The sequence below is a fragment of the Psammomys obesus genome, unplaced genomic scaffold (genome assembly GCF_907164565.1).
Source record: "Psammomys obesus unplaced genomic scaffold, mPsaObe1.curated_primary_1811, whole genome shotgun sequence".
NCBI classification, from domain to species: Eukaryota; Metazoa; Chordata; class Mammalia; order Rodentia; family Muridae; genus Psammomys; species Psammomys obesus.
The window spans coordinates 19,200,974-19,226,772 of record NW_026592510.1 but is presented as its reverse complement, the minus strand read 5'-3'; the positions used below and the strand labels follow the sequence as shown (position 1 = coordinate 19,226,772).

At 40.7% G+C, this 25,799-nt stretch overlaps 1 protein-coding gene across 5 annotated transcripts in view; it reads right to left on the bottom strand.

The window, feature by feature from the left end:
- The window catches only part of Pcsk5 (proprotein convertase subtilisin/kexin type 5), a 429,034-nt gene that overhangs the window by 171,158 nt on the left and 232,077 nt on the right, over window positions 1–25,799 (bottom strand). For all 5 annotated transcript variants that reach the window (XM_055613830.1, XM_055613831.1, XM_055613833.1 and 2 more), the window contains exons 10-12: window positions 23,615–23,718; window positions 1,964–2,081; window positions 882–1,070 (exon numbers count right to left, since the gene is read on the bottom strand). In XM_055613830.1, the coding sequence (XP_055469805.1) occupies window positions 882–1,070; window positions 1,964–2,081; window positions 23,615–23,718 (411 nt within the window). The remainder of the gene's footprint in view (window positions 1–881; window positions 1,071–1,963; window positions 2,082–23,614; window positions 23,719–25,799) is intronic.

Sequence of the window (25,799 nt, the reverse complement as noted above, 5' to 3'; positions counted from 1 at the left end):
CAAAACAAAACAAAACAAAACAAAACAAAACAAAACAAAACAAAACAAAACAAAACAAAACAAAACGAACAAAAAAAAAGCCACCAAGATTTTAAAGGGACACAGGGTTCCACAGTGGCAGGCAGGCTAGTAAACATGCAGGCAGGGCTGAGGCCAGAGGAGATGGGAATCCTTTGCCACCAGAGGTGAATGTGTGACTTCTAATTGCCTTGCTAGAGAAACTGTGCTTTAAAAATTTAATTCCTACTTTTTAATTGTGGTCATTGTTTAGAATACTCCCCTTCAGATATTTCTACTTTGTTTCTCTGGTTCTTAATTTTTTTTTTTTTAAATTATTTATTTTGAGACAGGCTGTTCTTGCTATATAGCCCAGGCTGGCTTTGGACTCAAAATCCTCTGTTTTCAGCCTTGCTAGAGCCAGAGTTAGAGGCAGGTATCACCACACTCAGCTATGAATCTTCACTCTTCAAAACACAGGCTAAATGTCACTGCGCATAGGCATAACCTCAGGCACACAGGCTCCTTCTAAATCTTCCACATTCACCTCTTCCTTGAGGCAAAGAAATGTCTTGGAGACCAACCTACAGGGCACCAGGGGCACAGCAAGGCTCCTCTTCACTCCTCTCTACCGCTTCCCACCACCGCACACCAACGGGTTCCCTATGCCCAGAAGGAAGAGGTTGGTTTCATGAGAACACAGGAAGTACATGCACAGAAATGGAATGAACTTGAAGATCTCCAAGTCTATGTTCCCACAAACTCTCATCTGCAAACGCTTCCACTGTCTCTGTCCCTTTTTAGGATAAGGAACAAATGGCCTTCAAGCGCAGAGCAAACATAGCTGTGGTTTCCACTGTGGTAGGTAGAGGCCCTCACTGTACCTGTTGGCCAAAAGCTGGGATCTGGTTCCTGAGGGTGAGGTCAGGTAGATGGCCAGGTCTCCCCTCCGAGGGTGTGTGATGGTAATACGCACGACTACATGCTCCAGGTAATTGACGTGATGGTTAGGATTATCCGAGCAGCCGGAGGCTTTGTAGATGGAGCGCACTGCACTGTTGGGGCGAATGGTCCTGGCAGGAGAGAGAGTAAGGGTTTGAACAAAAGACATGGAAGTAATCAGGTGAGAGGGCTGGGGGCTTGAAAGGAGAGTTCAAGACAGAGGCAGCAGCTGGCCCCTGGATATTGAGCAAAAACAGTGCTAGACCCTCAAATGACTGGGCCATTTAAAGGGAAAGATGCAAGTGAAAGGAGATGGGGAGCCAAGGGCTTTGTGTTCGTAAGTGCTGGGTAAAGAACTTTCCCCTCCCCTTTATTTCTCAGTCTGTACCATAAAAGAGATCAATGGGGAAAATTTTAAAACAAAACCAAACTACAACTTTATTCCATTTTCATTGCTTACTAACACATTTCCTCCAGGATTATAAGGCTGTATGTTCATCACAAACCATAAATATAGTTCACAAAGTTTTCCAGGCAAAGAGGTTTCTGAGAAGAAAGCCAAGAACTCTAGAAAAGCCACCAAGATGAATGGTGTTCTTTGGATCAAGCAAGTGGGAACGACTTCACACGCTTCTTGGGTCAACTCTGCAAATACAACCTCTGAGTGTGTGCAGCTAACCCTGGAGAACAGGCTCTGTGACTCTCAGGGATCTGTGAGCACATTTGCTCTCAATTTCCCCACAGTCTTTGGAGAATTAGTTGAGTTTGAGAACATAAAGATCTGGAAGAATTCTTGCTTCATCAAGCAAGGACACTGACAAGTAGGAAATGTAGGACAGCCTATGAGTTCAGGGCTTCCCTTGGAAAGAACACTTCCCTTCGAAGGATCTTCAGGTATAACATTCTACTCAACTTTATAGCTACACTAGAAAGAAGCATCAGATGCCTCCAGCTTCCATGTTTTAAGCAGTTGGCCGGCCTTGTTTTGGGGATTGTCAGTCTGCCACTAGGCAGCAAGCATTACTTGATTTGTCGGTCCGTGCTCTCCACGCACACGTGCTGCTGAGGAACAGTTGTCCACTTCTCTGCCTCCATCACCATGGCTTCCGCATCCATCAGTCCAAATCCATACAGATGGCTCACTGTGGAAGGCAAGAGGCGGGTCAGCTTTATTGTGGCTAGATCAACCTTTGCTCCCCACACTGACTCATGGTGCCATTCAACAGAGACGGCAGACACAACCTAGGGGATCCTGACGATCCTCCTGGCAAGACTTGAAAAGCAAAACAAATAATCCCAATAAGAAACGATCATTTGTTGATTATGCAGTGTTACTAGCAATATGACAGTCCTTTGTGAATTGTTCCCATATATTAGATACCAGTCTACATTCCATATTTAGTCCTTCTGACAACTCAAAGATGCTAGTGTGATGACTGTCATCACTCATGGATGAAGAAACCAAGACACAGGGAGACACTTGTCCAAACTGAGCAGTGCGTCAGCGGTCAAGCTGGATTCCGACTATTTAGATGCAAGACCCTACTGATATTCACTTGCATTAAAAATGTTGATATCATTGATTTATGAGATGAAATTACTAATAACTTTAAAGAAAATGATAATGTACACAATTTCTCAGTGTAAGTAGGACTCACATGGAATAAATATCAATTTTCTGACATATCTAATAATTAGATTAAATACCCCAAAAAGCAAAAATGATTTCCTTTCATTTAGCATATAAAAATTCATTATATTATATGCATAAAATATTTGGAGACTTGTAGACTTTTACACCGGTTTCTTGTCTTCAAATCCATTAGTTTTCAATTAGAATATGAGCTGATCTAGACATGAATTTGATGTAACTATCTCCAAAATGTCAGTAAAATACAACTAGTTTACTGATGGTGCAGCACAATCTACATGTTCAGTTCCTTCTAAAATTACTTTGAAATTCCTACTGAATTTGTAAAATCCCCATTTTATTTTAAACCACACTTAATATTTTTAGTGAACACAAAAGTAAACTTGATTTTCCTAAAACATTTTTTAATTTTTGTATTAATTATTTTAGGCAAAAATTCTCATAGCAGGCCATATCTACAGGTTGCTTAAAATTAGTAACTCTTTAGGATACCGTGCTGTGCAAACTGGAAAGCAACCTCCTCACCAGGCCTATGCTCCATGGAAGCCCCTCTTACTCCAGTGTCTGGTGAAAGCCTTACTGACTTCTATATAAAGTCCTTGGTCTAACTTTCCTTGTTCCTCCTTTCCACAGAACAAAACCCTGTCTACTCTCTGAGCTCCCATACACCTAGCTGGTCCATTTACTTCTTGAAGTATTCTTGGATCAATAAAATGTCAAGAGATTAACTGGAATTCAAACAACATTGTCCAGTAGTCTCTGTAGTCTACCCAAATGCCCTTCTGCTCACACCTTTGCCTACCCTCTATTTCTGGGTCCCTCTGTCCACCCTCTACCCGTCAGGGTCTCTGTGTGACAGGCACTGCACAAGGCAGTGTTTTAAAGCAGGATCACTGACTGAACTGATAATTAACTCACTGGCTGTTATGTGTCCTTGGACTCTAGCTTCATTACAAAATGCTTAACAGAGGAAGTGGTCTGATGCTCCTTTATAGGCTTCATCGGAACTTTGGAAATTAGAGCATCTAGAAAGAAAAACTGTGCCATAACTCAGCGATAGTTTGATTTATTCTGTTTGATAATCAATCATGTAATACTTAGCAAACAAGATTAATGAAGAAAAAAAAAAAAAGAAAAAAGGACATGATTGCTCCTGGGTATAGTGGAGGAGAAAGTTTATTATAGATAAAAAGGAGAGCATAGCCAGAGGCAGGGACATCTGGGAGAATCCAGAGTGGACAAGACCCTGAGTCATGTGCGGTGAGGTGAGGAAATGGAGAGGAGAGAATAGCTGTCAACCAAGAGGGGCAGCCTGGGCCAAGAGGCTGGCCAAGAGAATAGACAAAAAGACAAGTAACCAATATGGCTGGATATTACAGGGGAGGGCAGCTGGAGAAAGAACAGTCCAGCTCCAATACCTGGCTGAAGTGTTTAGGGGTGGGGGCATGCTAGCCAGAAGTGCTCTGTAATAGGCAGACTGAGGGATACAGGGAGAACCTGGCAGAGGGCCAGGTCCACTTTGATATGTTAAATAGGAACCTCAGCCATTTGCCCTGGGTTTGAGACCTAACACAAACCAAAATATTTTATCCACAGTTTCTAGTTTTAGGCTATTATTATTATCTGCCATGGTGAGAAAACCCAGCTGAGAACACCTACATATTATTTGGTTATCAGGTGCTGAGCCATGCAGGACATACCAAATATGTAAAAATAAATCTACTTTGCCATAGCAAGAAAACATGTAGGAATTCTTAATATATATAGCTTTACAACTCTCATTATTTATGACTTTTTCTTAATATGTTTTTCTTCATTAAAAAGCAAGTTCATTGTAAAATATCTGAAGTATACCAAGGGAAGAATACAAACAAGTGAAGTCATTAGTAACCTCAACCAAACTGGTAATTCCTATGAACGATCTTGATACTTTGTTTCATATTATATAAGATTATTAAAGAGAGAGAGAGGAACACCAAATGTAAGAGAAACACCAAATGGGAACATGTGCGAAGGATGAGGGCAGAGAGGGTGGGGATGGATGGTAAAACAGCTAACAGGGTTGCTTAATTTTAGTATTCTAGTCCACGGTCAGGGGCTGTAGTTTCCACTAACCTATAATGTGTTTTGTAAGGGGGAGAGGCAAGCTCTCTGAACATGGAGATGGCAAGGAGATAGAACAATTTAAGCTGTCCTGATTTGGTTCATAGGCACCAAGTGCATGTCCTACACTCTTTCCATAAACATAAACAATTATCATTACATTCTCATCAACAAGATTTTTTTTCTTAGAAAGGACTCTAAAAGAAGGTCAAGCTTAAGGAAATGAAGTGATGGAGATCTTTTGTGAATTCTCTCCACTTTTTAAGCCATTGACCACAGGCCTAATATCCTTTTCCTATACATAGTCTTTCCCTGGGGAGGCTGAATTTTTATTGACAGTGTTATGCTAAATCTTCTACCTCTGGCGAGTATCCCCCATACTTGTGGTTTTAAAGTTAACATTTTATTTCAGTTCAGTACTGAGACTGGAGATTTGATTGGTATGTGGAGGATCTGAAGGGGAACAGCATGGGCTCTGAAAGGTCACTTCGGCCCCTCGGGCAGTTCTAACCAGGAGCCCCTGAGCCTACTTCAGCCACATTTACTCTGCTCCTCTGTATGGCCCCACCCCATACCTGTCCAGCTAACACCCATCAGAGCATAAATTAACAGCAAGGGTCATCGAATACAACCAACGCTTCATGCCTGTTAGGCAGCCTCTTGTTAAGTGGCAAAGTTGTAAATTTGAGTTAAGCAGAAGGCTATAAATTTGTTTTCTTTTCCAATTCCATTCCTACCCTCTAAAAGCACTCAAAATAGATGTAAAGAAAAAGGCCGAGGAGCCATATCTCAGCAGGAAAACAAAACAAAGCAAAACAAAAACATTAGGGTAGTGTCAATAAATGTGGAAACTGGAACAGTTTTTGAGTCTTTGAGTCAGTAATGGAGATTTTTAGTATTTTGAAATACTCAGAATTGTGTATCTGCCTAAGAAAGTGATACACAGCTGAAGGAAAAGATGATGTTAATTTTTTATCTGTTACTTTTTCTTGTTGGCAAAACATCAGCTTGATAGGCCATTAACTGTTTTGTTGGTAAATACTGATGAGAAAATAATTAGACAGTGAATGCACTGGACAGATACGCTGTTTGAAAATGTGGTGTCAGGCCAGGCAGTGGTGGCACATGCCTCTAATCCAAGCACTTGGGAGGCAGAGGCAGGCAGATCTTTCATTTCAGGGCCAGCCTGGTCTAAACAGATCCAGTACAAAAAAGAGAACCCCTGTATCATAAAAACCAAATCAATCAAACAACAACAAGAAAAAAGTGGAAAAAAGCATCTTGGAAACAATAATGACTTTTTAAGTATAACGTAAAAATGTCACATTAAAAAATCACCCCAAATACAAAAATGCTCATTTTTTTAAGATGCTGTGAATTATGTCTTCATTTGCCTGTCCATCTCCATTGATGAGCCACAGAACACAGGGTGCAGTTTCTCCAGCAGCTACAGTGTCTGGTTTAAGTAAATACTTATGGGATGACTGACTAGAACAGACACAAAGTTATTAACTCACCAATGTCAGGTATGTTTATTAGAAAACTGTAATGGGAATTAGGAGTTTTGTTTTCTTCCCCTCTAACTTCTGCGAAGTCATAAATAACTTTCGAAATTTCCTTAAAAGAGTCAAGGTACACAGTTTATGCATTTAGCATGGTGGCAATAGCTGGCTGTGACGGGACCATTTTATTACCAAAGGGTGCTTATTTATCACGTACCTCATGCCAAACTTGGAACAGAACTTAAGCCTGAAAATAATTTCACAAGATCAGGTAGAACCCATTTTGTGCAAGAAACAAAACTTTTGGTAACCAGGGCATTCTTAACATGGGCATCATTAAGGATTCCAGCCAGAAACTTCCATGCCTTTGAGTAGGGCTAGCAAATAATCACTTCCAACACAACGATAGTTAATATTAAAAAACAGTTATTATAAAGATATCTAGGGAACAAGGCACGTGTATAAAAGTCCTTAATGATCTTGAAGTGAAGCTGCCTGAGTATATTTCAGAAAATAAATTCATGTCTTGAGTAGTACGAGGAAGGACCAGCTCTGCTCCAGGATGAGGTAGAGGTGGGGGCTGAACGGTTCTCATCACTTGCATGTGTCTCTTTGGACTGCATGCCCATCTGTGCCTTTGTATGTTTAAGGTAGCAATGGAGAATTCATAAAAAGGCCCCTCGCAAGCAGCTCAGCTTGCCAAAAGTGTCATTGTCTAGTTCTGGTAGCATAATGGGTTCTAATTCAGAGTTATCTAAAGGGTTACTGGCTTGAAACAGTCAGACAGACCAGAGAAGTCAGGAAGATTGATAATACTCTCTGGCAGGTGTATTTGCATTTTCTGATGAGAACAGAAGTGCTGAGAGAAGCTAATCACTGATCATGAGTAAGTAATCATGGGATTTGAAAGCAGATATGGCTAATTTAAGCAATGGCATTAGCTAGTAGTCTACAAGACCAGATTTTAAAGAAAGCTAGGGCACTCAGCAGGGAGGAAGAGTAACTGAAGTTTCTAAACACAAGAGGCACACACACACACACACACACACACACACACTACCTACACACACACACACACACACACACACACACACACATTTAGAAAGTTTTTGGTATGTTTTTGAGCTTTCTGAAGTGATTGAGGGCCTTTATGCTATCAGCCACCAGATGTGCAAAATGCTTTTGTGGTATCCAGTGCAAGAAAACACAACAAGCATTCAACACACAGGCATTCCATAAGGAGCCTGGAAGAATTTTAATAATTTAATGTGACTAAAGGATAATGCAAATAGAGTGAGTGGCATCTACACATAGGTGTCTTTGAAACCTAGCAGAAAGGTCTAGCTGTCATCTTCCAGGGAAGCCTGATAGGACTCTCTCCACCTAGGGCTCCAAAGGGACTAAGTGTCCAGGTTGGCTCAGGACTATCTTGACTATATATATTTTCATTTATTATTGTTATTAGCTTTGAGACAGGGTATGTCTGTGTAGTCCTAGTTGTTCTGGAACTTGCCCTGGAGACTGGAGTGGCCTTGAACTCAGAGATCCACCTGCCTCTGCTTCCCAAGTGCTGGGATTCAAGGTATGTGCCACCATGCCTGGCTTCTATCTTGACTTTATAATCCAAAGTTTGGTGTCCCAGGCAAACTTAGACAGTTCCTAGTTCTTAGACAGACTAGGAACTGCTGTTGAGAAGGGGCGCTAACATCTCTTACCATTTGTCACTTAGCAACAGGAACCAAAGTTATACTTGTCACGCTGAGCATAATCACTAAGATGTAGAACATGGCAAATGGGTGCAAGTACTTGATTGTTTGGAAGTGTTAACTTCAATGTACTCATCAATACATAGTGAATGTACTTAACCTAAAACTCCAAAATCTGAAACTCAGCTCCAAAATCTGAACTTTTGTAGAAGTGACATAGGGTTGGTGGGAAACTCCAAATCTGGCCTTAATACAGCAAGCTGCAGTCAAAATGCAGGGACACTACGATGCTGTGTATGATTAAATTTGAGTCATATGTAAGGCATCCAGAAAGCATAAAAAAATTTCCTATTTACACTTGAGCCTTCTCCCCATGATACTGAGTTACATACATGCAAGTATCTCCAAATCCAAAACACTTCTAGTCCCAAGGATAAGGTATGCTGAGCATGAGTAAGCTAATAATTGACCTAATTAGTTATCATATCACTTATGATATGGGTTGTGGAAATCTACTGTCTATTTAACATCACCCTGATCAGGAAGAACCAAAAGAAACAGAAAATGTCTTGTGTTCTCAGTCAACTATGAGGTGAGGCGATAATGTTAAGATATGATGAAAAAGAATTTAAAGCATCAAAGTGTATAACTACTGCAAATATAAAAGCATTTCAAAAGACTAAGAAATCATTCAAAAAGACAACAGTTGTAAAGGAAGCTGCCACAGCCTGGTGTGTGGACAGCTCACTACTGATCCTGCTAAGACAGGATCAATATACATCAACCATATGCAGTCATGAGGTAAGCTAAGTAGAAAGCATCTGCTTGTGCTTTGATGGATGCATAGGCTTTAGTTAGATGCAGAAGCCAGGACTGAACCTCCTGGTTAAATAATCAACGAGGTGGACATGATGTTCTTTGGCTCAGTGATGAAGCCACAACCACCCAGAATCGGTGGATTGGAAAAGAGTCGTCAGCAGGGGATGGGGAACAGTGGGAAGACCCCACCATGGGAGAAATGAAAGTCACGCATGACTGTTGGATGTCATCTACCATAAATCAATTTACCTGTAAAGAAGCCACCAGAATAAGATGAGGGAGAATGCTTGATCTCTCTCTCTCTCTCTCTCTCTCTCTCTCTCTCTCTCTCTCTCTCTCTGTGTGTGTGTGTGTGGTGGTTGTGGTAGTGCTGGTAAAAATCTGAACTAAAGATCAAAGAGCTGCCTGCAGCTGTTGTAGTCCTGGCACCTTTGGGCTCTTTGATCTTCAATGTTCTAAACTTCCTTCTCTGAAGAGCTGCCCCCACTGGGTAGCACTTCTTGCACCCACTGATCAAACGGTGCCAAATGTTGGGAAGGAGAGGAAGGCCTGAAACAAAGAGGATCTGGGGCACTGTCTCAAGGCACTGTGAGCCATGTGCATAATGGCAACACCTAATTACCGCTCTTTTCAAGCAAAAACGAACAGTGGAATATGAAATCATCCTGAGTAAATTTTGAGCATAAGAAGGTGGTAAGTGATGCTCTTCCTGGTCCTGATGTTGAAGTGCCACAGCTGAGCATCTGGGACAGATGTTCTGCGCATCACGATGCTTTTCTTTGTCTCCTCCCCTTCTCTGACATCCCCTGGAGGTCTGTGTATCACAGGCTCCATGTGAAAGTGTCAAATAGTTTTCAGGGAAGTGGAAATACAGTTCCAACACCTTCTGCCCCATGGTGCAAAGTGCAGTCTTCTTTCTGTGGGATAACAGAGTGGCTGGAACCTACCCTCTGCTACATGGTTTGCTTTTTGTTTTTCCCTTGTCCTTCATGAAATCTCATGCTCTAGTAACAACTCCAAACATGCCAGCCGTCACTAGTGCTCCTGACAGCTTGCCTGTGGAAGGTTTCCAGAGACTTGGCTGTCTGCTGGGCCTGCACTTCAAAGCTCCCCCCGGGATGAGCTTGCTTAGCAGCTGTAGGTAGTCAGATGGTCTCATCATTACAGAGATGAATAGTGAGAGTTTAGAAAACATTCTGGCCTCTCTTCTACACATTACGCATATGTGTGTACATACACACATATACAGTTTATTATAGATGCAGATATAGAAACATATATTTACTATCTGTATAACTTGCAGAGCTCTCTCTATATAAAGGAGGAAGGGTCAAATTACTGATTTTTTTTCTATCCATTTGTCACTTACTTATTCCCAACATGGTTGTAGTAAGCAGTAATTTCTCTAAGTATCTGGCCCTTGACCCTTCCCTTCAGAGCTCTCAAAGAACTGTCCTTGGGGACTCCCGGGAGTTTCTGTGGTTAAAGGAGGTAGAGGGGATTCAGTGGCAGAAGCTATCTTTGCATCATACAAGTGCAGAGATAGGCAGACTGGCAAGAGCAGCAGCAGGAGAAAAACAGGAGACCATGGTTGGCAAGACGTCTACAGAGGCTGTTCACAGAGCAGGGAGTGGACACAGGACTAGAGAACCAGAGTAAAGAGGCAGCTTGTTCAGGCTATTGGAACATTCCAGTTGTGTCTGGAAGGACAGAATGTGGCAGCAATGTAACTACATTTGACATTTGAAACAGAGGGCCACGGTCTAACTGCCAGAGCCTGTGCAAGACTGTGAGCTGACAGGCAACTGATAAGGATGAGGTGTTTAGAAAACGTTCCTTGTCAAGACTTTGAGGGGGGATTTTACACACACACACACACACACACACACACACACACACCACACATGGGGTATGCTAGTGCTCAGGCACCCCTATTTGCATTTCTAAAATATTTTCTAGTGATGCTAGCCTGGTTAAACAGGCTTTGCCACCACAGAATATAAGCATAATATGCCAGTGCCCTTTCCCTCATGCCCAAAGCACAAGACATTAGAGTAGGCAACACAATATACAGGGCCAATATCTTTTAGTACGAACTACCCTAAATACGGTTACTTCTTCTCTAAAAACATTACAGGGGAATATGAATTAGCTTGAGCATGTATTACTTTTCCCACTTCAAGCCCAGATGATTCCTTCTTTAGATGCACATTATTAAAGGTGGTAATTCTATAAATTACTAGGATAGATTCAGAGCTTACCTGAGTTGAGATTAAAAAATTAAAAGACCCTGTCATTGCAAGGTACAAAAGTGAAGTAGGAATTGAACTGAGTCATCACAGCGCCTTGAAAGTTGAAGAATTTTATGCATCAAACATGCTTCTTAAAAATAATATATACTGGCTTGGAAAGAGCAATTAAGAGCACTGGCTGCTCTTGCAGAGGACATGGGCTCAGTCCCCAGCAACCACGTGGTGGCTTCCAACTGTCAGTAACTCCAGTTCCAGACTACTTGATGCCCTCTTCTGGCCTCTGAAGGCACCAGCCATGTTCATGGTGAACAGACATACATGCGGGCAAAACACCCAAATACATAAAATAAAAAGTAAAGGAAAAACATATACATAGATGAAATTCTCAACGAGGGGGGATATTATTTAACATATGTATTTTACTGGGTGCCAGCTAATAAAATCTTAACAATCACATTAACAGGATTTGTTGTTCATATTTCGCAGAAGAAACTAATTTTCATGGATATTAAAAGAACATGCACGAAGGCATGGGTCCCACAGTTGAGTCTTCAGGACTGCTTCCACATACGTGTGTGCTTCTGCATGCACATATTCTTTTGCTTACAAACACACAGTGTTTCTTTCAACTATGTTACTCAAATAACTGAGTGAGCTGCTCCCTTCTTCAAAACTCATTAAAATCTCACACACAGAAAAAGAAATATGTGAGGCTTGGAAAGTGGTCTAACATCTGGCCCATCATGCCTTTCCCAGTTCTTGCTGAGGAATGACCTTCTTCAGCCTTTCCTACCAGGGACTTTCCCTGCATGTGAAGAAGCTCATCTGGAAAAGATACTTATTTTATAATCATACTTGGGATAGTCTTTCCTTCTTTTTCATTAGTTCTAAGTAGGCATGCACAGATGCAAGATGGACACTCAGTGCCAAGGAGCAATTTCCCACTTGTGAAGAATCATGATACCCTTCCTTTGGGCTCTTGTGAGAATAATGGGAAATTTAGGGCATAGCATCTCTTGTGGTGCAACCCTATAAAATGAAGTCTGTTGTAGCCATTTCTGGGATGTGTGATGGAAGTTTAATTGCCTTGAAATGCCATCGGCTAGCAAGACATGAACACGTGTAAGGAGTCTGAATTGAAAGTTGAAGGAAAACAGAAGTCTGGAACAATTTCTTTCACAGCAGATGTATCCACATGGATTCTGCCTGGCATGTCACTGAGTCCTGCCAGCTAGCTGCAGTGGCCTTAGGAAGTCAAGCACAGAGCTGGTAGAGAACTAATCTTCAGGATTTCTCTGTGACTTGGGATCTTGTCTGTGTTAAAGACATATGCACCAATGTCAATCTCTTTAATGGCAAAAAGATGGGCTATGGTGTCATTTTGAAAAGAGGCTCTGTAGGGCTCTTCCTCCTTCTGTTCATCTTAATGCTGACTGCGTCCAGATACCTGTCTCAGTGTGGCCACTGCAAGTTACAGCTCTTAACCCTGATGGGCAACAAGTAAGTGACACCACCGTGTGCCAGGGACGTGGGTGCCACAGCCCAAATACAGGCACATACTAATTTCAGCAAAAAAACATTTTTTTCCTGCTTTTCTTTTTTAAAGTATTTATTTATTTTTTATGTATATGAGTGAGTACTCTCTTTTCATACAAACCAGAAGAAGCAATCACATTCCATTACAGATGTTTGTGAGCCACTGTGTGGTTGCAGGCAATTGAACTCAGGACCTCTGCAAGAGCAGCCAGTGCTCTTTTTTTTTTTTTAAAGATTTATTTATTTATTATGTATACAATGTTGTGCTTGCATGTACACCTGCAAGCCAGAAGAAGGCTCCAGATTTCATTATAGATGGTTGTGAGCCACCATGTGGTTGCTGGGAACTGAACTCATAACCTCTGGCAGAGCAGCCAGTGCTCTTAATCTCTGAGCCATCTCACCAGCCCCTTTTCCTGCTTTTCTTAACTTGTTTTCCTCTATGTTTAGAGCTCTATCCGTGTTAGCATCTGTTTAGTGGAAAAGATGATCTGTAGGGAAGTTCTGCTCAAGGAAGCTTGATGAGACCCACTAAAGCTTCAATCAGAGTCCTTTACCTCCTCTTCCATCTTCTTGTAGACACTCATGGTGTTGTTTCTAAGGACACTTCACCCAAGTAGGAATGCCATTCTAGTGACATTCAGATGAAATAATTATCATTTAAATTAATGAAGTGTTGGTCTCTTTTGATTGTCTAAAAGGGCGAATGTATACAAAATATAAGAAGAGTAGTAATAGAAGTTTGGTGTGGCACTTGCATTCAGCCAGAGATAAGAGATACTTCTTCAAGTTCTGTCAAGAACTAGTGACAGAGGGACTGTGATGAACTATCTATAAGTTAATAACACGGTGTTACTCTACAGATGTGTAGATTATGAGAAAGTCAAGATTGAAGCAAAGGGAAGTGTAGCATGAATGACATTAGAACAAGTAAATATTTCTCACTCTAATGCATGTAGCTTGGGGAGTAGCTTCCAGGCCAGGTTTCAGTTCACACTTTATAAGTCAGTCTGTCTTCGTTTTGTAGGTACACAACCTGGATGACCAACTGTGCAGCCCTGTTGAACATTCAGAGGACATTTGTGACATTTAGTTATGTCCTGTGATGTCAAGTAATACGTGGCTAGAACACAGTGAGGGTTTTAGGTTTCTAGGAAACATACAATTGGACTGTGGGACAAAGCTGGACACAAAGCCCAGGCTCTGAAGGTACCCAGACAAAACTATTATATTAAGAAACAAACAAACAAAAAATACATTGCAGCCTTTGGAGGCTTCAACACACACACACAGACACATGTAGAATTCAGAGTAATTATAAATTCTACATTTATCATTCTATCTGCCTAGCAATTTTATAGCAGCTTAAAATAGGAAACAAAATTACCCATTTTCTTAAATATTTACAAAATCACATGGCAAATCCAAAGGCTACAGTTGTACGTTAAGAAAGAAATTCAGACATTAGACATTCAGTGACTTCTGAAGGCCGTACTTAAGAGCAGCCTTGCCAGGCCACAGAGGAGGACAATGCAGCCAGTCCTGATGAGACCTGATAAGGTAGGGTCAGATGGAAGGGGAGGAGGTCCTCCCCTATCAGTGGACTTGGAGAGGGGCAGGGAGGAGATGAGGGAGGGAGGGTGGGATTGGGAGGGAATGAGGGAGGGGGCTATGGTTGGGATACAAAGTAAATAACCTGTGATTAATATAAAAATAAAAATGTAATTAAAAAAAGTAGCAAGATCTAAAAAGACTTTGCTCAAACAAAATCTGTGACGCTTTCTCAAAGTACAAAATGTGGCCTGTCATTTTTATAAAAGCAATCTTTTACCATGTCCTTTACTGTGGGCTTATTAAAAACCCATCTCAAAAAGTACCCTTTAAAACAATAACAATAACAAGATCTGGCTGAGATCATTATATATCCCAAAATCTGTAACAGTCCTCATTTTGAAGGAGTTTAACGGAGGACATCTTTTTTTTTTTTTTCCCTGAATGTCAGAGGTCTTAAGGTCAAGAGTACAAAAACCACTGCCAAATTGTCCGCCAGGGAATCTGCCTATTAGCTATGCACATGTCATTTTGTAGGACATTTCATAGAACCAATGAATTCATACCAATAACTTAGGAACTAAAACTGTCATCAGATTAGTTTCTAGAATCCACTTGCTTGAAAGTTATTGCTATTACCCAACTCATTTTATTGAGTCACTGACAGACTCAAAAACATACTTCAAATCAAAAGAGAACTCCCCACTTTATGATTCAAGCAGCTTTGCTCTCCACTTTCTTAAAATTATTTTTCCTTATCATAACACGCCGGCCTTTTCATTGTACTCTGGGCCCTTAATCCTCCCTGCCCAGAACTACAGCTTTACCAAAGTGTTCTCAGTCCAGTGCTGAGGAAATACAAACATCACCAGGCACGTGTCTGATCTAACAAGTCAAGATACAATTTATGACAAGTTTTGGTTTTCAGACCTTTTGTGACTCTAAAGCTTTCCAAATCCCCTCCCCAATCATTACATTCATTTATGCTTCTGATTCATGGTATTGAGACAACTCATCAGCAAATCATGTTTTGTTCTCTTAAACACCACTGAGTCCATTTATTGTTTCTCAACATCCAAGTAATCTCATGCAAAGCAGAAAGCACAAACAAGGAAGTTAAGCAATTATTCAGAATCATCAACCCAAAGTCAGTGAAAATATAAAACAAGAACCCATAAGGAAGAAAATAACAAAGAGAGAGAGAGAGAGAGAGAGAGAGAGAGAGAAGAAGCATACAGAGGATATATGTATACTGTAGCTATAAAGTAATGGGGCTATGGCTGGCAAGTTGGCTCAGTGGCTAAAAGTTCTCTAAGCTCCCGAGTTCAATCCCTGAAACCCACATGTGGAAAGAACTGACTTTCTCCACTTGTCCTCTTTTCCACGTGTTGTGGGATGTGCATGTGCTGTGTACTGACACACAGAAGTCTAATGAAAAAAACAAGCGAGGCTAATATGGGAAGGTGATAAAGGGGACAATCATATCCAGGTCACTCACTATTCTAAGAACAAAGGTCCACATAGATAAAATTCTGCATGCCCAAATTTTAAATCCAAAGACATCAGCAGACCACCCACTGAATGTGCTGTATTAGAATAACAAACATGCAGTTGATAAATAATTTTACTTAATTATATCCTATGAGGGAAGAACTATAGTAAATTCTCCTTTGCCCTGCTTTTTAAAGACAGCATTATTATGCAGGCGAGGCTGGCCACAAAACTCCTGATATTTTAGCCTCTGCCTCTACGGTGTGTACTATCAGGCTTCGGCGCTAAATTCTTTACATGCCACCTTTTTTCTTGTTTTCCTTTCTTGCTTTACTGAATCTATAGACAAGTTTGTATATGTTACTTGTCTCACTGAAAATGGTCCACAGCTTGTTAGTCACTTAGTTCTATCCCTGACTCCATTTCAGGGCTTCAGTTAAAATAAGAGGTCAGCCTTGTTATGATTAGTAAAAGAATATTGTCTATAAAGACTAGTCATATAGGTTTACTTATACCGACCCCAACCTGCGCACAAAAAAGGTCATTCACGGAAAAGTGAAGGATAATACAGATTTGTGGCATTCACCAAAGAAGACAACTTAGCAGTAAAAAGACATGTGACCGCATGACATACTTAACACAATAAAGGTATCTGAACATGTTAGAGACAAAGAAGTCACAACTACAGCACGCTCAATTAATCCTACTTTTATAAAGTCTGCAAGTCTCCGCCATTTCCAGTGGCGGAGGACAGATCCATGGCTGCCCAGTGTGGTTGCAGGAGAGGGAGCAGGGAAGAGCAGGGAAGGGGAACAAGCAGTTTCAGGACTAAGGTAGTTGCCTATATCTTGGTGGTGTTGACAGCATATCTCAACATATCACTACATGTAAGTTGATCTCAATAAGGCGGGTTAAGAATGTATGACGTCGACCACATAGACTAATTTGTTTATAAATTGAGATACAATCCTAGGTTGTCTGAGTAGTATGCGCTCTGAAACCATCATGAGGAAGGAGTTTCTTGTTTTGAATAGGAAACTTCAAATAAGAAGAGGATTATTGAATTTCAAAATAGTCTCTCAACGGAGTGTGTGAATGTATTCTGATAGGGTTATGTCTTAGCTTAAATTCTTTCCATTTTATTTTGGAATTGGATTCAGAATCAGTGGCTCAGGAAATCCATTTCATTACTTTCTAGCCCTCAGACATTTCAGACTAGAGCAGGACGCTGCTGATGACTCTCAAATCTCAGGGCTCAGAGCTCGATGGCTTTTATTGTAGCCTGAGATATTAGCCGTCACTACAAAATATGACCATCTACCACTCTTAAGGAGAGCCGAACACCTGTGCTGAGAGGAGTCAAAAGTGACCAGGAATATCAGTTCATCCTCTCTCAAAGTAGTAATTTGGTTTTTTCAGAGAATTACAGAGATGTCAACTGTCTCTTAAGCATAGAAGCTTTTGCACATTGCCAAACCAAGTTTTCTGCTTACAACTTCATGTGACATATTTATAGCTAAAGAGTCAGTCAGAGGTGTTATTTTTTCCTTTCCTTTTCTTTCCTTTTCTTTTCAGATTTTCACCCGTTCCTATATAGGTGCAGTTAATTAGAACCTGTGAGATTTAGCAGGCTAAATTCAAAGTAACATTTAAACATTACAATATAAAAATTAAGTAGGGTTGTGTTATTATTGTTATGAGATTGTGGGGGTTATATAGAGACACATTAGTTATTAGAAATTACATAGATTTCTATCCCATTTGGGGTCACCCCCAAAATTCTCATTGCATCTTTATCTTTATTTCAGGGTTGGAGAACACATGGAAATGGACCCTTAGGACTCCTCATATGTCTGCCACTTTCTACTTTCAGCTGCTTTTTTACTTGAGCCATTCTTTCATCATGTGTATTGTTAGCTCCCACAATCTGCAAGAGCCAAGGTACAAATCCTGGACTTGTTTCTTCAAAGATCACAAATAATGCCATTTGGTTATCAAGAGTGTGACAAACCCCACGAAACCTATAAACCTATAAACCTTTTCATGTAACTAATTAAAATCTGGTATAGTGATAACAGGGAAACAATGCAATCAGAATTTTAAGTCTTTTTTGAGAGAGGGAGGGCAAGAGAGGGAGAGCGAAACAGAGGGGTGGGGGTGGGGACTGAACATGCACATGTGTGAGATCCCAGGGTCTTGCATACGTTAGGCATGCACTCTACCTCAGGGTTACATTCCAAGTCCTGAAGGTGGGGTTTTAAGTAGGAAACTGTGCGTGTTTGAGAATCATAAGAAAGTAAAACTGAAGCAAAGCAGGACTGACACAAGCTTGACCAATCCAATGCTACCATTCGGTGGACGTCCAACAGGGAGAAAATTACTTGTTAGTCTCTGAGAATAGTTTTTAAGCTTCACGTATTTATAGCAGTTAGCTATTCACAAGGGGAAAAAATGAGCATTTTGGGCACTCACTTAGACAAGGGGGCACTTGTCTAAAAGGCAAGATTTTAGATTAAGTAATAGCTAAGCAGGGCTTCCTTGTCAGGGCCTTAGTCTTACCATATAGGTGTCTAGGCAAATCCTTAGCAGACAAAAGAATAAAGGGAAGATTATCCGAGTAGTCTGTGAGTCACATAGGTCTATGGATAAGCCTGCAGACAAGGTAACGCACACCACAGTCAATAAATACGAGAGTCAACAAATATGACAGTTCAATGAACACAGTGCTAGAAAGCAAAGAATGAGGAAAAAAAAAAACCTCAAGTGGTAACTTCAGTAAGCAAGTTTGTCAGTAGGATCAAATGTGTTACTCACTCTATTTTCTAGCAACAACTGGCTTACTTCTGCAAATAGGTTCTAACTAGGGTCCTGTATGTGGTTCTAATCCCATTGTTCCCACTGGCCAATATCAATTTTATGCCATTTTGACATTTCTTCAAAAAACATGAAATACTAATTAAAGCATTATAGACAGAACACAGGTCATATACCAACAGTGAATCTACAAGCAGGTGGCGGAGATGCAGTATTATTTAAACAGTGAAATTAGAGAAAATAAAATAAAATTGACCCTTTCAAGTGACAACATATTAGAAATCACTTCAAACTCTCGAAACAAAAAACAAAACAAATCCAAACTTTTCATTTTGATTCAACACATGGCATGCTTAATGGTTTCAGTACTTCTAATTCTCTTTAAAAGTGTTACAAACTGAAAGGCAGGTAGCTATTAAAAATATATTGTAATGCCTTAAAACTACAAATGGCAACATAATGATGTAATTAAAAGTAAAAAAAAAGATGATTAAAAGTTAAAATCTGAGGGGCTAAGAAGTCATGTTAGACTATCAATTGTTTTTACCATGGTGGGTAACCAGTTAGAAATAAATAAAAAAAAATCTAGTAGTTTAGTTGTGTTCCAAGAAAGAGTCAGTAGGGACAGGGGAGGTTTCAGCGACATGCTGGTGGTAGAAAAACAGCGACTTACATAGTCTGGGAGGGCAGTGAGATGGAGGCAACCTCGCTCACTTAGTGGTCATTTTTTGAGTTTCAATGACTTTTTTTTTCATCCTTTCGCCTAGTAAAGATGACAGAAGGTCCTAATTTATTATCTGATATCTACTGCTGTTCCTAGACAGAAGAGAGTTTAACCATACACAGTCATATCATCCAAATGCAAATGCTTTGATTCGAAGAGATGTTCACGCCTTCCACAGAATCACAACCGCACCCTCAGAGTACATTTGGGGGAGAAGAATCAGCTATGCTGTCTGGGCAGAGTGGTCTCTTCAGAGTAATGCAGGAGAGGAGCGGGGAGCCCAAGGAAAGCTACTGATTCCCAGACCATAGAAAAATGTCTGGGTGAATGTCAGGCGGACACATGACAGGTGCTCTAGGCTTTAGGTACTTCCTGCTGTGACCAAGTACAGTTCAGTACTTCTGTCTAGTGCGGGCTGAGGGGTTGTTAGGGTTTGAATGAGATTAAAAGTAGGTGCATGTCAGTCAGGTAGGGGTACATGCCTGTAGTTCCAGTATTCAGGAAGGAGATACAGGAGGACTGCCATAAGTTCAAGACCAGCCCAGTCTACATAGGGTGTGACAGCTTATCTCCCCAAACCAAAAGACCTGTGCCAACTTCTCTGAAATCATGCTAGCTCATAGGGCCTGGCATTCCCTAGTGCTGTCTGGCTGGAGGGTTGAAAGTGTTCAGAAAATCTTAGGAATCAACCAATGAAGAGTCAGTATCCACTGATTTCAATTAGGAGGTGGAGAAAGCTCTTTTGAAATAGTTCACTGGTGTATTTAAAGGTACATATGTTGGGGATTAAAGAGAATTGGGGGCAAAAACAAAACAAAACAAAACAAAACAAAACAAAACAAAACAAAACATGAGACTTCTCATAAGAGGTAAGAGAAGGGATAGGGGAGAAAACTAAGCCTGATTAAATGTCAACCATTTAATGATGAATCATCTGTCTTTGAGAATGCGGATCAGCAATGGGATACTGGAGTTTGCATTCTAGCTCTTCATTGACAGAACCCACATCTGCTCTAAAATGAACGACTTCCCATTTCCACACACGTTTTCAAGTCTTCATTGATGTGTGCTATTCATAACCTTTATTTCAAGTAACTAACTTTGGCGGAGCTACATAGTCAAAAGGTCCTTAAAAATTGACTAGAATTATTTGCAAGAGGGACAAGGCAAATATGTTTAGCTAGCTTCCAAAGGTGTTCATTCATTTCCCCTATGTTTATTCTTTAAATTTACCCTGCTGTAAGACATTTTAATTATATTGAGGTTACTATCACTATTACCATCAGGGTGCAGCAGAGAAGAATCACTTTAGGCCAATTAACATCATTAAAAAGTCCAGGCAGCATCAGCAGCCAAGTGTTGACTGTGGCTACCGTCTTTGGGGTTTCCTAGACTGTGAGCTGGCCTTGCTATGAGGGCATTTGCAGACTGCTGTTATGGGAGCACAGGAAACAGCTCTCTGAACCTCAGCCACCAGGGTGTCATTCAGAGAGTGGGTCTCAGAGAGCCTTGTCCTTCCTACCCTGACTGAGAATGAAGCACAGGAATAGCTGCAGCAGGAGGACAGAGCTTCCCTGGTCCAGGCCCACACAGCACAAAGCGGCTGAGTGTGGCCCAAGTCCACCTTCAGGAGAGCTCTGCTCTCCTGTAGTTCCCTTAGCTTCCGGCTCCGCTGCCTGTTGCTAGTGTGTAGCATATGGGTATGCCTGAAGAAATGTAGGGAGGTTGTATAAGGCAGATCTAGTAGGTTCGGTGAGAGACAGCTACTCATCCCTATGGTGTGTTGGCTTATCTGGATAAGGAAGGCTACAGTCTTCCAATGTCCAAACTCCGGCTTCTGTTTTCCCTAATGGGAGAAGGGGGATTCTGATATGGATACTGACACCCCCATTCCAGAGGTAGCCACTAAACAATCTGTGAAACTGCTCTCTCTCAGTCTCTCTCTCTTTGTCTCCTTTGCATTTCCTTCTTTCTTTTGTGTTTGTGTGAACGCACACAGAAGCCATCCTTGAACTCACTATGTAAAACAGGCTGGCCTCAAATTCAGAGACCCACCTGCCTCTGCCTCCCAAGAGCTGGGATTAAAGGTGTGCACCATCCCAGCTCACCCATGAGTTTTCAATTTCATCCCATGTCTATGTCTCTCATAGTGTTGAGACTGAATGTGTGTGTGAGGATTTGGGTAGCACCATGGTCAAGGTTTCAGCCACAGGCTACTGTGCTCTCTCTTGTGTAAGGGGAAAGGAGTGGCTATAGAACCCTGCTAAGCAAGGCATCTACTACTGGTGGATCTGATTTAAATGTCGAATTCTTGCTGAGCTATCACTGCACAAATCTCTCCTAAACATTTGTGCTTTTTATTCCTTGACTCTCTGTTTCATAAAAAGTCAGTCTATTTTTCTCCCACCCTTATGATCAGCATTTCTTCCTTCCCAGAGCATGTTGCTCCTGCTAGCCTCTGCCCTGGTCCCCTTTATTTGCGGGGCCCTTGGGAAGGGACAGTCGTGTTTAGAATAAGGAAGAAAATGACTTTGAAAGAATTCATCTTATTATGATCATGTTTAGATGAATTATAGGGCTTGCCATCAACCAAATTACAAAACAATTCCTCTGGGAGCCCAGACCATTCCGAGTAATTCATCTATGAAAAAAATGAACTTTAATTGTTACTCTTGGCAGCCATCTAAGTGAAGAGTGAAATATTATACTAAATATTGCCACGTGCAATAGTAAAATACAATTTCCTCCTCGCTAGAAGCAGTGTACAGCCCCTTGAAATTCACGTTTAGGTCTGCTGATTTAGTTTAAATCCCCTGGTTTTTCCCTCTCCAAAACCAACAGAGGTTTTCCAAAGAACTGTGTGCTTTATTAGAACCATTTGCTCTTTTTAAGTTGCCAAAAAGGAGTAAGTAAAACTAGGAAGTTTATTTGGGTTTAAGTTGATTCTTCAGCTTCATGGAGGTCAATGTACTTTGTCTGCGACATCCCTGCTAAGAAGACCATTGTAGCCAACGTTCATTTTCATCCCTCCCCCAACCCCATACATATCATGGATTTATCTACTAGGACTTCAGAGCAGGATGATGCTAATCAACGTGAAACATACATACGACAAACTTACATTCTGTTTTTGTTTGTTTGTTTTGAAAGAAGTGATATTTCAAATAATTTTCACAATGCCCATATAATTGCAAATTTGAGACTGGCATATTTTTACACTGGCTTCCCCGAGTGGGACAGCAATGAGTGTTTACAGTTTTTTTTTTTTTTTTAGGCTAAGTAAAACACCTACACACTGCTCTGCATAGTTTACAGCCAAGGAAAGGACCACATTTCAAAAGCAGAGGGATATTCTTTTTCTAAGTGTCAAGTGGATTATGTAAAAACATCATGTCACTGGTCTTATGTGCTGGATCCTTGACCAATTCATAGGTCCTGGTTAAGGATGAGTTTAGCATGAGCTATCTGCAACGAATTTTTAAAGAATATACATTTGGCATAAGCATTTGCATATACTGGACATAGTTCCCTAAGGATTTATTAAACTCCTATGTATGATGTCATATTGATATTATTCACATCCCATAATGTTTAAGTATGGAACAATTAGGAATCTTAAAATGAATGGCTTCCTCAGGATTATTCACTATGTTTCCAGTGGTCTGAGTGCCAGATCTTCCACTATATTTCCTACACTATAGAATACTGTTTTCCCCATAGAGGGATATGTTATGATCTAAACTTATTTTGGAAAAAGCTTGAGACCATAGCTGTGATATGAGGTAATTTTTGTTATAACTTCATAGATTGAAACAGGTCATTTTCAACTTGAGTGAAAACACACTACTCTTTAGAAATGCTTTATATAACTACTTTCTATTTATTATGACATATATTATCCATGACTAACACGATGATGGCTACTGTTAAGAGGGACACTAGAGGGGCATCAGGCTAGCTCTGGGAAAAACATTCATGTTTGTCTTCTGTCATGCACAACTGCTAGAGACTGCACAGTAGGAAGTTTTATCTACACTCTAGGTTTCTTCATCAAAATACGCCTAACTTTTCCATTGGTGAAAGTTTTAAAGCCAGTGAAAACAATGTTACAGAATGCATGCCTAACTGCTAGACTACGGTGAAAAATGTATGCCAGTTTCTATCCATGAGGAAGTAAAGCTGAAGAACTTAAAAACACACTTATGAAAATACCACTCAGACAATCAACAACAGCAAATACCAAAGCAGTTAGGATTCCCATAGGCCAGTTACATGTGGGAGTTGGTTGAATTTTTAAAAACTTGACCTATGATGTGGGAAGCATAGGAAATCTGCCATGTGTGTATACTTTCAATAAAAAAAAAATCAATCTGCCTTTTAAGTATGAAAAGACCGAAGAGCTCTTCATAGATGAGCACAAAATTTAATTTCAATTTGTTTGAAGGGTTCCATTTCCTGCTCTCCATTTAAAATTGGGGAAAAATAAAAATATTTTGCCTGTGACAGAATATGAAAGAAGTTCTCACCCTTAAAACCAGCAGCATTGGTTTTCCAGTCATTAGCGTTCAAATGTCCCGCACGGGAAGTCCTGACAATTACATGCTGTACGTCTCTCCAGGTCAGAAACGGACTGGGGAAAGACAAGGTAAGAATCATTGTACCAAAAAAAAAGATGGGGGAAGCAGAGAGTCACAAGCAAATTCAAAAAGCAAAATCAAAATGGCAAAGTACTAAAAACAGGGGACAGAGACTTGGGTTTGGGATAATCAGAAGCCAAAGGCCACTCCTGCTCTCAATGTAGGGACATGATGTCAATCTGTAGAAGGCAGAAAATGTAACCGTAAGAAGAAATTCTATGCTCCAAGGTGGTGCATCACTGTAGCTTAGCGGTAAGAGGGTGAGGGTTTCCCATTTCCTCAACAAAATGGCGGCTCACTACAGAGTTAGTGACCTTGAGTGAGAGTTTGCATCATCAGACACAGCCAAGTCAAAACAGAAGGCCTCTGGAACATTCCTCCTTTAATCTTATGACTAGGCAATCAATTTGCAGTTTACCAAAGATCAACAGTTAACCTTCTGTACAAATGAATGTGTGGGGCACAGAAACTAATGTCTTAGCTAATGTCTTAGCTGACATTAAGTCCACATTTTCAGTGCTCTTTGAGGAAAAGAATGTGCTTTCATTCAAAAGTTAGGCCCTAAGGAACAGATGACTGGAGAGTATTCTCACTTTGTAATATGTAGTGGTTACATTAGACAACCGGCTCACTAGTTCTCAAGGCTGATCACATGGAAGAACATAATGTAATGACTGAAGAGACCACACTTGTTTGGGAACTGAAAATCTAATGAAAAAAAAATCCAAGGACAGATAACAGTCTGGGTCTTCTTCAAAGAACACAAGTGCACAAACAGGCACTGAGCACAGGGGGAACATACCGTTCTTACTAGTGCATTCTTCAGTCTTGTACTCTGAGATGTGATGATCTTTTAAAACATTCTATTATTTATTCACTTACTTATTTATTCACTTATTTATGTATTTATGTATGTATGTATGTATGTATGAATGTATGTATGTATGTATGTACTGTCTCTGTGACCTCCCGTACTACAGGGTGTATGCATACATATTCAACTTTCACAAATCAAGTTCTCTGTGGGTTCTGGGATCAAATTCAGGTCGTCAGGCTCAGGAGTAAGCACTTTTACCCATAGTGCCATGATATCACCCCTATTCTATCTTTTACCTAACTGAGGATTATGGTAATGATTATCACATGGCCTATGTAATCATTTTCATCATCCTCCACTTTTGTTTTAGAAGCATTTGTAGGATTCAGCAACCTAGAGAATGTTCACTTAAGAAATCTGAGGAAGTTACTTGACACCCACCTCACATACTTGCATTTCCCTGCTAGGGGGCACTTATCAGTTGTGGCTAATACTTAATAGTGAAGCCTATGCATTGTTTTGCTTCAAGCTAATTTTGGTCCCATTGCAGCCACTGTACGTGCAATTTGGTCAGTGCCCTCCTAGAAATAAGTAGCTCAGTAATCAGACTGCGGGCTCCTTCCTTTTCTATGTGAAATTAGTCTCTAGAAAGAACTAATTTCCTCACTTAGAACATAGATCCTGATAATCAGTTAAAGCAATTCTAATTACTCACCACAATGCCTGCCGCAGAATAAGCTCTTAGAAGTAAGAGATAGTTTGTCATTTTGTTCAGGTAACCCACCTCTCTTACTCAGTAGTTTGAGTATCAAGGAGTCAGGGAAAGAAAAGAACACTTGAGCGCTGATACCTTTTCCTCACGCTCTCAGGCTGAAAACAAACCAAGGGTGAGCACTGCCAAGGTCCTCAGAGGCTGAGCTCATGTTTAGACAATCAGAACCCTGCTAGGTGGACTTTGAAATTGTGAGAATGATGGAAACAAGATCTTCATTTCTGTTTGAATACAACACTTGTTGGGAACCATTTTAGAAAACGGTAAGGCATGAAACAGAAGAAAGGGAGAGAGGTGTGCACCAGGGCCTGGGAGGAAGGGAAACATTGCTTTTGAAGGCAAAAGGCTTGATTTGGCCCTTTGCTGACTTGCACTGCATTCACACAGTAACTCAGAAGACTTGGTGAGGTGTTCTCAGTGACATACAGAAACCCATTTGGAATGGTAGTCTCAACACAGATGCTAAGCTCACACTGAGACAGACG